This window comes from Acomys minous (assembly GCF_964271855.1).
Source record: "Acomys minous genome assembly, chromosome: 11".
NCBI classification, from domain to species: Eukaryota; Metazoa; Chordata; class Mammalia; order Rodentia; family Muridae; genus Acomys; species Acomys minous.
The window spans coordinates 47,800,761-47,817,358 of record NC_140492.1 but is presented as its reverse complement, the minus strand read 5'-3'; the positions used below and the strand labels follow the sequence as shown (position 1 = coordinate 47,817,358).

The window sequence follows — 16,598 nt, the reverse complement described above, 5'->3', positions numbered from 1 at the left end:
TTGTAGACCAGGCTGGCCTTGAACTCACAGAGATCTGCCTGCCTCTGCCTCCTGAGTGCTGGGACTAAAGGCGTGCACTACCACGCCCAGCTCATGATCCGTTTAACTTAACCAGTAGCATGCCCATGATGCTGGCCTTGATCTTGTGTCTCCACTACTGCCCTTCTCTGATCACACTTGGTGGAGCATCTGCAGGACCGAGAGGAGAAAATGTGGGCTTTGCAGTCAGAAGCAGAGAACTTCTGCGTGGTGAGGCTGGGGATACAGCTCAGTTGGTAGAGTACTTGCCTAGCATGAAGAAAGCCCAGCATGGCATAAGTCAGGCCCGGTAGTGCATGGCCATGATCCCAGCACTGGGGTACCAGAGGCAGGAGGAAAGAAGTTCAAGGTCATCCTTGGCTACATATTTAGTGAACATGAATTACATGAGACCCTGACTTTAAAACATAAATAGCTCAGAAATATATCTATAGAAACCTTGGGCCACTCCTTCTTTACCCCTTGCCTCAGTTTCCTCATATGTTGATCAGGAATAACCACACCCACCCATAGGGGATTGAGAGGAAGGGTAGGCACTCAGAGCACAGGGTAGGGGTCAGCTGACTGTATCCCTGGTGTTGCGGTGCATCATTTGTTCATGGTGAGTTCACTGAGTCCCACCTGCAACAGGATTTCAGACTTGTGGTTTCTAAGGCAAGACTATGCCAGAGAAACAGATTTAAAACAGACCTTCTTTTAAAAAAAATTCATGAGGGTTCTTTTACTACAAGTGCCAATGTGTGTGTGTCGGGAGGTGGGGGTGGGGGTGGGGGTGGGGGGATGGGGGGGGTGGGGGTGGGGCGGGACGCGTGCGCATGTGCGCGCGGGTGGTACTAGAGAATGACTCCCATGGTTTGGTTTCTATCGTCAGAGGAAGGGACATTTGAGGCTGGTGCTGAAGGATGACTAGAGGTGTTTTGTTTTGTTTCACTGTTTTCAGGAAAAAACCAAGTCACCTGAAGAGAATCCTAGAGTTTCACTGTTGTTCCCAGGTCCTTTGCATCAAACCACCTCTGCTCAGCTCCCTGAGACATTTGCTTCATCACTAGCCTGGTGGAGAAGCAGCTTTACCGACACTGCGGCTTCGGCACACACACACACACACACACACACGCAGAAACAAACCTTAACCTCTTGTTCAAGGGCTTATCACATTTAGAGGTGAGGTACCCCATCTTCGCTTTAGTTACGTCATTCCTCACTCCCAACCCTTTCTCCTCTTCTTTTCCAGAGGAAGACGCCCATACTCCTTCTAAAACCAGCCCTTCTTCGGGGGGGGGGGGGGGGGCGCGGCGGGGCGTCCTACCTCACCTTCTACAAACTTTGCTTGTTAAGTTTTCTGTCTCAAAGCTTCAGGCTCTTCAACTTCCCAACTCCTTTCCTTGTGTCAACAAACAACTCCTAGTCTTGCCCAAACTCAAAACAAACAGAAGCTTCCCATCGCTGCTCTTCCCTGTAGCTGAGGTACCCAAGAGCATCCTACTCACACATAGCAACTGAGGTGCCCACGAGCGTCCTACTCACACATAGCAACTGAGGCGCCCACGAGCATCCTACTCACACATAGCTACTGAGGTGCCCACGAGCGTCCTATTCACACATAGCTACTGAGGTGCCCACGAGCGTCCTACTCACACATAGCCACTGAGGTGCCCACGAGCGTCCTACTCACACATAGCCACTGAGGTGCCCACGAGCGTCCTACTCACACATAGCCACTGAAGTGCCCACGAGCGTCCTACTCACACATAGCTACTGAGGTGCCCATGAGCGTCCTACTCATACACCATGGAAATGGGCTCTTCTGTCGCAGCCGCTGCTCTTTCCTTGATCCTGCAGGCCCTGTCTTCTAACACTTTTGCTTCCAGTGCTCTCTCCAGCCCCACCCCGTGAAATCTCAACTCCCCAAAGAACCTCCAGGTCAAGAAGCCTACTTACTGGCCCATCTCCACTTTCACCGCCCCACCCCCACCCCCACCAATGTCATTTAAATCCTCAAAAGTCACAGTTCTTGAACTGTGGTTACCCCATGTCCTCCACAGCACTGTGGCCCTGACTCCTCCGGCCTCATCCAATCAATCCTAGTCTGTTAAAGCCAATTCTATCTTGTCTCCTTGACCTCAGCTCCAGGCTCTGAAGGCCTGGTTCTTCTTTCTTCAGCTTCTCTGAGCACCGCACTCCAAGTCGCAGCAGTTTCTGTGGCCTTTCACTGAGGGCCCCATGGACCTCTCACATGCAGAACTCTGTCTGTTCTGACTTGGTTGCATGAAAAGCTTCAAGGCAGCACTCAGACTCAGGACCTGATGGAGTTCTTTACTCCTTGCCTCCCCTCCCTTGCTTTGGTCTTGTCCAACTATGTTTCACACCCTATGTTTTGGGTAACTAAATGTTTCCTGCTTTGTTGGTTGGTCTTATAAAAGCAATGGTTTCTTCTGCCTGTTGCCTACTGAGGATGTCCGATGCATCTTTATTTTTCCTAGCTTACATGAATTCAGAAAACTTTCCAAACCATGTGGGTCATAAGCTGGGCTTTTCTGTATTTACCTACACTTGCCCCAAGTATTAACTGAGTACTTTAGGCCAACCTCTGCTCTTTCTATGGCTTAGCCAATTCTCAGTAAGAAACCATTCTAAAGAGCTGTAGGTCTAAGGAGATTGGGTCTTTGAGGCAAGGAGTGAACCCAAATTAAAGACAAAAGCAATAGGGACTTGGCAGAGATAAAAGAAGAAAAGCAAGATTTTTTTTTATGAGAGAGAGAGAGAGAGAGAGAGAGAGAGAGAGAGAGAGAGAGAGAGAGAGAATATGTGTGTGTCAGGGGTGTTGTAAAAGTGGAAGTAGTATTTGAGGCGGACCTGAATAGGGAGAAGCTATTCCCACAATGGTATGGAGCTGGGCTATACCAAGCATGTTTGGAGAAATAGGAAGGAATCTAGATTGGCTGGAAAAAAAAGGATGTAGTCTAAACTAACTAAAATTGGTTTACTTGATGAATTCTAGAATCCACATATTTCATAGAAAACACAGTCAGTAGCAGAATGTAAGGCTTATGTTTCAACAAAAACATTTACTTCAGATAAGTACTGTGTATATTTGTTAGGATATACACACACACAGACAGACAGAAAGACAGACAGACAGACAGAAGCAAACACACACACACATACAGATACACACACAGACACACACACACACACACACACACACATACACACACACACACACACACACACACACACACACACGCAGGAGGAGTTCATTCCGGGCAGTGCAGGAATGCACAGGCCCTGGGGGAGGTACGGTTGACTTCGTTCTCCATTGCAAAGTCATAAATGAACACTCCTCACACAAGTAAAGACACGCATAGTGCCTGTGGTGACTTGAGGAGGGAAGAGGAGTTGAATTGGCATGAATTCAAGCAAGGATACACTTTAGCATGTAAAGTGTAAGCACAAGTGTGTCAGTGCAAAGGGAGAAAGCATCGTGCTCCACGTAAGGAAGCAGAAGGATTGTGAACATGTGTGCCAGAAAGGGAGGAGGCATGTGCAGATGTGTTCATAGCAGGAGCTGTGGTGTAGACCAGGCAGCCGTTATCAATGGAGGTTTGTGCTGCTGTGGCTCTTAGTGGGGAAGTCAACTTTGTCCCCAGGAGACTTGTGACATGACTGGAGTAAAAGTTAGAAAGGCTCCAGTGAACAGGACAACAAAGAATTATTCCATCAAAAATGGCACCAGGGTTTAGAAACCCTGAAAAGAAAGAGAGAAAGCAATGAGAAAAAGAAGGAAAAAGGAAAATAATAGATAGATAGGTATTAATTTGAAAGGAGGAAAGCCATATAATATAGAGGAGTTTTCTATAATAGTAAAAAAATGGTTTAATTTGTCTCGTAATTTATTAAAAGTAATATAATTTCTAGCACGTGGCAAAGGAAAATTTCTTTGTAAGATTCTTACAGCTTAAGCATGGGGGTAGGGGTGGGCACTGGAGAGATGGCTCAGTACTTAAGAGGGTTTGCAGCTCTTACAGAGGATCTAGATTCAGTTCCCAGCACCCACACTGGGCAGCTCACAACCTACAGTAACTGTAGCTTTGGAGGATATGGCACCCTCTCCTGGCCTCGGGGGCACCTGCATATACATTCTACATGCACTAATAAAATGAATCTTAACATTGAAACAAACAAACATTTTTCTAATAGAAAGCTGTATCTTCTGGCTCCTATCTAGCTCTCTCTGCCATAGAGCTTCTCTATCCCTACCTCCTCCATGCCTACCTCCTCCACCCCTACCTCCTCCACCCCTACCTCCTCCACCCCTACCTCCTCCACCCCTACCTCCTCCATCCCTACCACCTCCACCCCTACCTCCTCCACCCCTACCTCCTCCACCCCTACCTCCTCCATCCCTACCTCCTCCACCCCTACCTCCTCCACCCCTACCTCCTCCACCCCTACCTCCTCCACCCCTACCTCCTCCACCCCTACCTCCTCCACCCCTACCTCCTCCACGCCTACCTCCTCCACCCCTACCTCCTCCACCCCTACCTCCTCCACCCCTACCTCCTCCATCCCTACCTCCTCCATCCCTACCTCCTCCACCCCTACCTCCTCCACCCCTAACTCCTCCATCCCTACCTCCTCCACCCCTACCTCCTCCACCCCTACCTTCTCCACCCCTACCTCCTCCACCCCTACCTCCTCCACCCCTACCTCCTCCACCCCTACCTCCTCCAACCCTACCTCCTCCATCCCTACCTCCTCCACCCCTACCTCCTCCAACCCTACCTCCTCCATCCCTACCTCCCCCATCCCTACCTCCTCCACCCCTACCTCCTCCACCCCTACCTCCTCCATCCCTACCTCCTCCATCCCTACTTTCTCCATCCCTACCCCCTCCATCCCTACCTCCTCCATCCACCTCTACCTCCTCCACCCCTACCTCCTCCACCCCTACCTCCTCCATCCACCTCTACCTCCTCCATCCCTACCTCCTCCATCCCTACCTCCTCCATCCACCTCTACCTCCTCCATCCCTACCTCCTCCACCCCTACCTCCTCCACCCCTACCTCCTCCATCCCTACCTCCTCCACCCCTACCTCCTCCACCCCTACCTCCTCCACCCCTACCTCCTCCATCCCTACCTCCTCCACCCCTACCTCCTCCACCCCTACCTCCTCCATCCCTACCTCCTCCATCCCTACCTCCTCCACCCCTACCTCCTCCAACCCTACCTCCTCCATCCCTACCTCCTCCACCCCTACCTCCTCCACCCCTACCTCCTCCACCCCTACCTCCTCCACCCCTACCTCCTCCACCCCTACCTCCTCCACCCCTACCTCCTCCACCCCTACCTCCTCCATCCCTACCTCCTCCACCCCTACCTCCTCCAACCCTACCTCCTCCATCCCTACCTCCTCCATCCCTACCTCCTCCACCCTTACCTCCTCCACCCCTACCTCCTCCACCCCTACCTCCTCCATCCCTACCTCCTCCACCCCTACCTCCTCCACCCCTACCTCCTCCACCCCTACCTCCTCCATCCCTACCTCCTCCACCCCTACCTCCTCCACCCCTACCTCCTCCACCCCTAACTCCTCCATCCCTACCTCCTCCATCCCTACCTCCTCCACCCTTACCTCCTCCATCCCTACCTCCTCCATCCCTACCTCCTCCACCCCTACCTCCTCCACCCCTACCTCCTCCATCCCTACCTCCTCCATCCCTACCTCCTCCACCCCTACCTCCTCCATCCCTACCTCCCCCATCCCTACCTCCTCCACCCCTACCTCCTCCACCCCTACCTCCTCCATCCCTACCTCCTCCATCCCTACTTTCTCCATCCCTACCCCCTCCATCCCTACCTCCTCCATCCACCTCTACCTCCTCCACCCCTACCTCCTCCACCCCTACCTCCTCCATCCACCTCTACCTCCTCCATCCCTACCTCCTCCATCCCTACCTCCTCCATCCACCTCTACCTCCTCCACCCCTACCTCCTCCATCCCTACCTCCTCCACCCCTACCTCCTCCACCCCTACCTCCTCCATCCCTACCTCCTCCATCCCTACCTCCTCCATCCACCTCTACCTTCTCCACCCCTACCTCCTCCATCCCTACCTCCTCCACCCCTACCTCCTCCACCCCTACCTCCTCCATCCCTACCTCCTCCACCCCTACCTCCTCCACCCCTACCTCCTCCACCCCTACCTCCTCCATCCCTACCTCCTCCATCCACCTCTACCTCCTCCACCCCTACCTCCTCCATCCCTACCTCCTCCTTCCCTACCTCCTCCATCCCTACCTCTTCCTTCCCTACCTCCTCCATCCCTACCTTCTCCATCCCTGCCTCCTCCCAAGGCATCAGGAGATCTGTCCACATAGACTTATGGCAAAGGTGATCGGTGGTAGCGGCAAGGCTGAGCCCAATGTGAAGGGATTGCAACAAGGACCGCTTGTGTTGAGCCGCAGCCTCCTGGGACCTAGGAAGGACTAGCTTTGGATATTTTCGAGCAGGAGGCTGTGGGTCACTATTGCTGAGTCACATTTATGTAGAAGCTGAGTCATCACTATTGTTCCTACTATGAATCCTATTTGCCCAGACCACAGCTGCCTTCCTTCATGGTGTTAGAGCCACTCTGTGATAAAGATGGTAAATTGTCTGGAAGTTACCTAGGAAACACAAAGCCTCCTAGTCCCATTTTCAACCTAAACAATGATGTCTAGTCAACAATTATTTCCTAAAGGGTAGGAGAGTGTTACCGGATATACATTTTGTTCATATTAAAAAGAAATACTATTAAAAGCTGTCATGTGTGGCCTCAAAAATGTGAACTCAGGACAGAACACCTAACCCAGGAATGGGCCAGAAATCAATCTACCAATGTCCTCTGGAGGAGCCAGAGAGGATAGAAAAGAGAATAAATTCTTGGCCAGGGTACCCAGGAGCTGGGTCGGGTGGTCCCTGCCTTATAGATAGGCATTGTACTGGGGTTTCCAAGATTAGAAAGCTCCCATAACCCCAGAAGAGAGTCAGGATCTCTCAAGTTCTAAAGCAGCTACTAGCTCCACCCCAGCCCAAGTGGGTCTGGATCCACAGCCCTCTGCCCCTGTAACACTTTATCCCGGCCCTTAGGAGCTCATCGTCAACAGTTCCGATGCCACCTCTGCATCTAGGAGACCAAGTGCATAGTCCTGGAAATTCCGTACAGGCATTCCAGACAGGGCATCTCCAAGCAGAAAAAGTCAACAAGGCAGGGAGCTGGCTATGCAACTCCATCCAACCCTAAGAACCTGTCTCTAACCCAGTGTTCCTGGAGTGAGCATCTCCTTTGTGAATTTCTTAGCCAAAGCCAGGCAGTCATGTATACACAAGTAGAGTAAGAGGTCCTGGCTTTGAGTATCACTGAGGTACCGGATGGGTAGCAGGATATTTGACACAGATGCTGCCCTTTCATCCCTGGATGTCCCGGGGGTCAGCCTTCTCTGCAGAGCCTGAGTACTAGGGGCCGTGCAAAACCCCAGGACTTGCCAGTGGCACCAGTTGAGTGTTTAAAGCAAACATATCAAGCTGGATGCAATGGCAAATGCCTGTAATACCAGTCCCTGGGCTGAGGCAATCTTTGTGAGCTGGGGCTGGCCCGGGAGAGATCCCGCCTCCACACACCAAAACAAACCAATAAAGTAAACACATCAGTGGTTTTCAGCACACACTCTTGGAAAGAAAAGAAAAACCAAACCAAAAACTTTTTTTTTTTAAGTATTGGAGTTCTTTTTTGGCATAATTAATGGGGCGCAATGAAATTCACTCTTAGACTGCAGTGCCATGAGAGCATAAAACTGCAATGATGCGGCCTCAGAGCCAGCCACAGAGAAGAGAGACTACCGTTAAAAAGTCAGAAAATCCTCCCGCCCTTCTGCTTAGAAAATGTGTATCCTAGAGCAAGCTTGCCAGTTAAAATACAGGATGCAGTTCAGTTTTGAATTTCAGAAACATAATATTTTAGCACTGTAAGTTTATCTCAGACTGCCTCCAATTATTTGAAATTCAAATTTAAGTAAATACTCCCTGGGGTTTTTTTTTTTCTTTTTCTTTTGAATCTGGCGACCTTACCCCAGGAAGAACGAGGTGGGGACTTTACAGGTTTTCAGTCAGTACTGGTATCCACACGCTTCTCTAGATCAGCATTTTGCCCCTCTGGCTATGGTGACTGTGGGGTTGCATACAATGTGACTCCTATATCCAAGCTAGTGTTGATCTGAAGAAGAGCCATCACCTAGTGCAATTCTAGGAAAGGAGAGGAGAGGACAGGAGAGCAGGGGAGAGGAGAGGAGAACAGAGGAGAGAAGAGCAGAGGAGAGGAGAGCAGAGGAGAGGAGAGCAGAGGAGAGAGGAGAGGAGAACAGAGGAGAGAGGAGAGCATGGGAGAGGAGAGCAGAGGAAAGGAGAGCAGAGGAGAGGAGAGCAGAGGAGAAGGGAGGAGAAGAGAGCAGAGCAGAGGAGAGGAGAGCAGAGGAGAGGAGAGCAGAGGAGAGAGGAGAGCATGGGAGAGGAGAGCAGAGGAGAGGGAGAGAAGAAGAAAGGGAGATATTAGAAAAGAGGCATGCTAAGAGTCTCTGATATGGTACATTTCTTTTTAAGGGGGTTTGTTTATATTTTATGTGTATGTGTGTTTTCTATGTATGTGCACCACATGTATGCAGTGCCGTTGAAGCCAGCAGAGGGTGGATCCTTTGAAACTGGAGTTTCAGGTGGTTGTGATGTACTAGCTAGGAACCGAACCCAAGTCCTCTGCAAGAGCAACACATGCTCTTAACCACTAAGACGTATCTTCAGCTCTGGCAATTCATTTCTTAACTATTTTTTTCATTTGGCAGATATTAACTGATTATATGACATGTTCTAGCTTCTAGGGAGCAGAACAGGAAATAAAGCATTTCTGTTCCCGCAGTTCCTACATGACTGAAGGGGATTTTCAATGCTAATTTTAATATTTTTTATTTTATTTTACTTATTATTTATTTATTTATTTTTTAATATTGGGAGCTGACCTGAGTTAGGTGTAGCTCCCTGTGCTGGCTTTATCACATGATAGCACCTTGCCATTATTTGAATATGTGTGCCTACTGCCCTGATCCTGTTTTTTTTTTTCTCCCATTACTCCCAAGGAAAAATTTTTGCTAAGCTAATTTTTCCATAATAGATTTTATAAGAGTTATCAGCAATAAATACCGACAGCTTTTAGGAATGTGACTCTACTGAAAATTGTTTCCTGGTGTGTAACTCTGTGTGTGTGTGCATGTGCATATGTATGTGTGTGTGTGTTGTGTGTGTGTGTGTGTGTGTGTGTGTGTGTGTGTTTACAGATAGTAGTCTCTTGGAAATGAGAGTATAGGGACATGTCTCTCTTAAGTTCTCAGAGCAAGCACCTTAAAGATTATAGTCACAGCTTCTTGGGCAAAAAAGATGGCTCCCAGCTTCAGCATCAGACATGGGAAACGTGGCTTGGCTCTGTCCCTGCCTGGGTTCCAGGATGTTATGTTCCACTGAAGTCCCGGGACCGCTCAGAAGCCCGCCAAATCAGGCACAGACTTGCTGGCAGCCCCAGTGCTGGGTTCTTACTGATCCACGCCCAGCTCTCAGGAGGAAACTGGCAGTGGAGAAGAAAGCAAAACAAGCCACCCAATGCCTTTGCACCTTGGAAATTTGACTTGGAAATTCTGCCTCAAGGCTGTGAAAGAGAGGAAATAATGATTCCATTTTCCCTGGGTCCAATTTCCTGGCATTTAGATTTAATGTTGAGAAAAATACACATCCAATTATCTGATTCACCCCCCCAACACACACACACACACACACACACACACACACACACACACACCACACACCACACACACACACACACACACACCACACACACACACACACACACACACCACACACACACACACACACACACACACACACACACACACACACACACACACACACACACACACAGTGTCTAGTGATTTCCAGATCAGGTGTTTCTGCTCCTGAGAATACGTTTAGATGAAGGCATTCCTATTCAAAACTAGACCTTTGCTCTCAAGACTTCTTTCTCTTCCAGGCCAAGCCTTGAAATCTACTCTGCCTGTGGGATGCTCCTTGGATCATCTGCATCTTCTCTGGCAGAGGTAAGTGGATTTGTCCTTATTTTGTCTCAGTTCTTCAAGTGAGAATTATTAAATTGCTCTTTATGACTTCTGAGGCCACAGTCACCCAGTTAGATGGTAATCTAGTCACGGCCTCATGCTGCCCTCTAGAGGAGAAGACAGGTACTGAGTAAGCCAGAACTGAGGACTGATTTCTTCAGTAAATTTAAGGTGTTTCATAAAAAGGGGGCAGGGTGGGGGCAGATAATGGCCCTTAAAGCTAGTCTGTTACTCTAAAATGTGAATCTAAACATTATAGAAGAAAGCGATATTAAACTAGTGGAGTTTGGACAGTTGGCCTTGCTAATGTCTCAGCATGGTGGAGAGCTCATTTCTTTCACTGCTTTCTTTTCTTTCTCTTTCACTCTCTCTGCTTATCTGGCCCTCTCCCTGCCCCCCTTAAAGGATTCATTTCGCCCTCGTGTGTGTGCTTTGTGTCTGCGGAGGCCTGGGCGTCTGACCCTCTCGAGCTAAGTTGCAGGTGGGTGCTGGGTACAGAACCGTGGTCCTCTGTAAACTCTTACAGAGGCACAGACTCTTAACTGCTAAGTCATCACTCCAGCCCTCGCTTCCCTTACGTCAGCGATCATCTGATGTGTCTTGGGATAATTATGAGTCTCATAGGATTGTCTTCCAATAGTTCAAAAGATGAAATTCTTTTGACACAGGAAATGGTCCCTAACTCCCAGACTGGGCTGGACTTTATCCTAGCCCCTTGTGCATGTTTGAAAGCACCTACCCTGTCACTAGGCTCCATCCTTAGCTCTAAACTTTTGGTAAAATTCTAAACCAAAATTCACTTCAGGAATTCAATACAACATGTTAACATTATACATACAAGAGTCCCTCCATTCAAGCAAGAAGCTGTCTCCTTAGCACTATTGAATGCAAATTACATTTTAAAAGAAATGTTTTTTTTTTTAAGGAAGTCTGAAAATGACAAAATTCTCAAAACATACATCAAGAAGCATTGTCAGTTAACTTCTATGTCAGGAATGATAGTTTTATGATAAAAACATTTTGGAGGCTGCTGTGTGAGACATCGACAAACTGGGTCAGTTGGTTAGCCCTTCAAACATTTTCCAGTCACGTCTAGAATGATCTTTTTTTATTATGAAAATTTTAATGTCAGGCTAGCTGTTTGGAAGGATTTTGCTCCTGAGTCAATCTGCTATGGACTCAACAGGAATTTGCCAAGCAGCCACACACCTGCAAGGTGGGAGGTATCATCACTTGCACGCACATACGTCAGGAGTTGGGCAGAGGCATCTTAAGAATAAGATAGACAGGGCAGGATAATGTGAGGAGGAGGCAGAGCAAGGTGGGAGTTGAGAGGCAGGTTTCGCTTTGGGGTAGGACAAAGATCAGGATCAGGATTTAAACTAGACAGGATCAAGTCAGAAAGTCTTCGTGCATGGCAGCAATCTGGAAACTTCATTCTAGGGAGAAAGGTTTCTTAGGAAAATAAATTATAATCAGCCCTCATGCCATATGAATAATCTTTTCCTGTTGAGATAGCTTTTGAAATGTGAGAATTAAGGACAGCGCAGATAACATCAGCTTGGTTTTTGTTTGCTTGTTTGCTTGCTTTCTAAATTAAAATTAGTTCCACATGGGCAGGAAGGATGGTTCGGTGGTTAGGAGCTCTTAAGTGCTCTTGCAGAGGACCTGGGTTTAGTTCTCAGCACCCATCAGGTGGGCTCTCTTCTGTCCTTTGTGGGCAGATGGCATGTTTGTAGTGCATATACATGCATGTAGGCAAAACATTCATTATACCTAAAATAATTCTTTTTTTTTTTAATTTTTAATTTTTTTAGGGCAGAGGGCAGATTTTATTTGGTGAAGGCAGACCTCATCCAAAAGAGCCCAGATGGGCAGGTGCTGTGATCAGGGAGCCTCTGGGGCCACACTGGGCAAGGCATGGGCTCGGGGTGTGTCAGCTGTTCTCACAGTCCGGCACCAACATCACTTCCTCTTCCGTCATCTTCTCACCCAGCATGACAAGGACATGATGGATTTCAGCACCCATGACCGCTCCGTTTACTTCCCTGTCAAACACACGAAGGCCTTCGACATGATCCTTGTAAGTTCCCTGGCCCTTGCTTTTGGACACTGTCTGCAGCGTGGGCAGGAAGTGCTCACAGTCCAGCGCCTTCACATTCATCTCATCACTCTTGGGGTTTTGCAGGACCTTGAGAACCTCAGTGTTGGTGGGGTTCTGGCCCAGGGCCCTCATCAGGTCCCCACGTTGGCTGTATAGGATCCTGCCATTACCTGTTTGGTCAAACAGCTGCAAAGCCTCCTTGAATTCTGTGCTCTGGTCCTCGGTGAAGTCACACATCTTGGCTGCTCAGCTCTGCGAGACCTTCCCCCCCCCCCAAATAATTCTTGATTAAAAAATAAGTTTTACTAATTTGCTGCTGTTCAGTAATGTTGAAAATAGACATAGATTACACTACTACAGGCTATCAAGTGACTAACAAATTTTATATAATTAAAATATTATGCAAACCTAAAGGGCTTATTGAATGTCAGACTTAGAAACTCACTTTGAAAAGTTAAATCCAGTATCAGCACCTACAGCACGTTCAAAAGTGAAACTTCAAAATGTATTTTAATAGCCTAAGATAGTGACACACACCTTTAAACTAGCACTTGGAAGGCAGAGGCGGGTGGATTTCAGTGCGTTCAGTTCAAGCCAGCCTGACTATATAGTGAGTTCCAGGACAGACAGAACTACATAGTAAGACCTTGTCTAGAAAAAAACAAAAGATGATTTTTAATTGTGTGAGTATGAGTGCACACGTGAGCTCAAGTGTGTGCACACATGTCCAGTGTCCAGAAGCCCTGGACCTGGAGTCACAGGCAATTGTGAGGCGCTGGGAACTGAACATGAGGTCTCTGCAAGAACAGCACACACTCTTAGCCACTGAGCCACCTCTACAGACCCCAAAAGTGCAACTTTAGCTTTTTATTCTTCCCTCATGTATTCATTAGCCTTTCCCCAAATCTAATGCTTCTCCCATTGCCAAAAGAAAGACATTAGAAACTATAGTACTAAGAAAATATAGAAAGAAAGATCTAGACTTGTGAGTCAGACTTGATAAGATTTAAGATTTTTAAACCCAGTGTCCACACCCTTAATCCCAGCATTCAGAAGGTAGAGGAAGGTGGACCTTCAAGGCCAGCTGTCTACAAACGGAGTTCCAGGACAGCTAGGGCTATACAGAGAAAGATCCCCCCACCCCTACAACTGTCTGGAGTGCAGCTCTGAAGCGTGAGTTGTGACTCCGATGTGGGTGCAGAGAACTCAGGTCCTCTGCAAGCTCAGTATGCGCGTTTAGCACCATTTCTACAGTTCCCTACAGCCATTTGTTTAAAAACTCTTGACTTGGGTTTTGCCACATTAATTCCAAGACAGACCAGAGAGGGCAACACACTTTTGTACCCAGGAATGAGAGAGCGTGGGTCAGGTTTATAAGGGATACCTTGAGAAGAACACTTGAAAAGTAGAGGGGTCTTGTCAGAAAGGGAGATGTCGGAGTTAACAACTTCAGAGTCATTCGTGCTACGACCTGTCAGTGTTTGAGACCGAAGTGGTAGGAAGGGTCCTGGCATGACAGATGACTTGAACCGGAGAAGAACTTCTATGATAAAGTGAAAGAAATAATCACCTCTCCCCTGTCTTCTTCTATATCACCCTAATATCGCATCACTCTCTTCCTTAGGATCCTGGGAAAACCACATGATCGGGGCCTTTGGGAACTCCTGCCTCACACCTACATCCCAGACTTCTCTTTCCTCTTCTTCTTCTGAGACAAAGATGTCGCCTACAAGGTTCACACTTGAAAACCACACAATCAAGCTAAGCTTAAGTAAATACAATAAAAGATAAAATTCACTAAAAGACCTCACTCACAGTGTTTTAAGCAAGTTTACAGTTTTGGGTCGGGCCACGTTCATAGTTATCCTGAAGTGCACCTGGCACATGGGCCCCGGGTTCATGTCTGATATGAAATGTCTTTTTAAAATATATTTTATTAATTTATTCATATTACATCTCAATTGTTATCCCATCCCTTGTATCCTCTCATTCCTCCCTCCCTCCCATTTTCCCCTTACTCCCCTCCCCTATGACTGTGACTGAGGGGGACCTTCTCCCCTTATATATGCTCATAGGGTATCAAGTCTCTTCTTGGTAGCCTGCTATTCTTCCTCTGAGTGCCACCAGGTCTCCCCATCCAGGGGACGTGGTCAAATATGTGGCACCAGAGTTTGTGTGAAAGTCAGACCCCACTTTCCACTCAACTGTGGAGAATGTCCCGTCCATTGGCTAGATCTGGGTAGGGGTTTGACATTTACTGCACGTACTGTTCTTGGCTGGTGCCATAGTTTGAGCAGGACCCCAGGGGCCCAGATCTGCCCGTCATAGTGCTCTTATAGGTTTCTAGGGCCCTCTGCATCCTTCTATTTCCCCATTCTCCCATGCTTCTCTCACCTAGAGTCCCAATAGGATGTCCTCCCCTCTGTCCCACTTTCCTGGTAAGTGAAGACTTTCATGGGACTAGTGTCCAGATATAAGTGAGTATATACCATTTAACTCTTTCTGCTTCTGGGTTAACTCACTCATTATGATCATTTCTAGTTCAATCCACTTGTCCACAAATTTCGGGAATTCCTTGTTTTTAAATAGCTGAGTAGTATTCCATAGTGTAAATAAACCACAGCTATTGAGGGACACTTAGGCTATTTCCATGTTCTGGCTATTATGAATAAGGTTGCTATAAACATGGTTGAGCAAATGTTCTTGTTGTGTGCTGGAGCACCTTCTGGGTATATTCCAAGGAGTGGAATAGCTGGGTCTTGAGGAAGCCCTATTCCCAGTTTTCTGAGATAATGCCAGATAGATTTCCAAAGTGCCTGTACTAGTTTGCATTCCCACCAGCAATGAAGGAGTGTTCCTCTCTCTCTCCACATCCTCGGCAGCATGTGGTGTCACTTGAATTTTGTATCTTAGCCATTCTGATGGGTGTAAGATGGAATCTCAGAGTTGTTTTGATTTGCAATGAAATGTCTCTTATCAGGCTATAGTAATTTGTTAAAAGTGGCTTCTGTGGGGACCCAAAACCATAGCCGGCAAGCATCTCAGACCTTGGCATGATACATTGAGTGGACCTGGGGCAGGCTGCCTTGTGACCTCTTCCCCTCCCTCAAGGTACTCTCCAGCTGTTCTCAGTAGTCCCGGAATTACAGAGACCTTCAGAGGACTAGCAGAACAAAGTATAGATAGCATCATGTGGTTCCAGATGCCTAACAACTCCACCCAGCCCCAGAACCACAGGGGCCCTCGTCCTGCCAAACTTCCTGACTTCCTGATATCTTGCGAAAACCGCCCACCTGGATCACCTCACTGAGCCTCCTGCTTCAATGCTATATAATTGCCTGTGAGAAAATAAAATTTTGTCAGCTTGATCAGACTCCTTGACTTGCTGTCTGTTCTTTGCGTCTCTTGTCCCCCATTCTCTCCCTAGGGGTCCGAGGGTCCCAGTTGATTGTCTGGCGGGTCCGGACAGGCCTCCAGTGAATGGATTGCTGCTTAGTGATCCATCTTTAATTCTTTCTCCAACAAGAGATGGAATCTATTTCCTTGCTCCTGGAAATTGCCCATGTGACTTGTTTTGTCCAATAGAGTATGATGGAAATTCCATCCACGTCTGAGATGCAAGAGAATTTATTCACATCACCATCTTTTGCTGAGAAGGAATTCTAGCGACCATGGGAAAAAGTCTGGTAATCCAACGGGAGAGATTGTATGAAGAGTAAGGTCTAAGAGAGACTGGACTTCTTGCTTCCACTGGTTTCTCAACTACCACGGTGCCATATTTGGGGGTTAGCAAGTACTAGACACCAACGAAGTTTATACATCCTCAATTTCTTGTTACTGTACATGACAGTGGACAGCATTGTCTTGGCTCACTATTCATCAAAGGCTCTATCTTGTTCAACTTAAGTCTGGAAATGAAGATGCACTATCTCCATCTGGTGCTAAAACCAATTTCCTGGCCCCTATAACATAGAAAAAATAATGCTTTAATAGGTTGGGATCCATCGAGCTCCTCCACACACCATTGCCTTATTAAAAAGATTGCCATTGTGTTCAAAACTAATGATGTGATCCTACCAACTACTGAATGGTTGTTTAGTGGATGTTTCCTGGAACCACCTCTATGACTTTGTATTTTCTATTTAAAAACAGAAATTGTTATCGTGTTGAGAAAAAAAAAAGTTTTAGGGCTAAGAAAACCACACCAAAGACAGAGAGATAAGAGACAGAGAGGTTCTCATGACCCAGTATATTCAGAGGCACATA

General features: G+C 47.6%; 1 protein-coding gene across 1 annotated transcript; it reads right to left on the bottom strand.

Moving 5' to 3' along the window:
- Positions 1-12,164: 12,164 nt before the first annotated feature.
- LOC311608031 (myosin light polypeptide 6-like) lies at positions 12,165-12,569 on the bottom strand (the record flags this gene model as incomplete). Its single annotated transcript, XM_084800325.1, has 1 exon — positions 12,165-12,569. One exon carries the CDS (start codon positions 12,567-12,569, stop codon positions 12,165-12,167), a length of 405 nt encoding a protein of 134 aa, XP_084656451.1.
- Between the last annotated feature and the right edge of the window lie 4,029 nt (positions 12,570-16,598).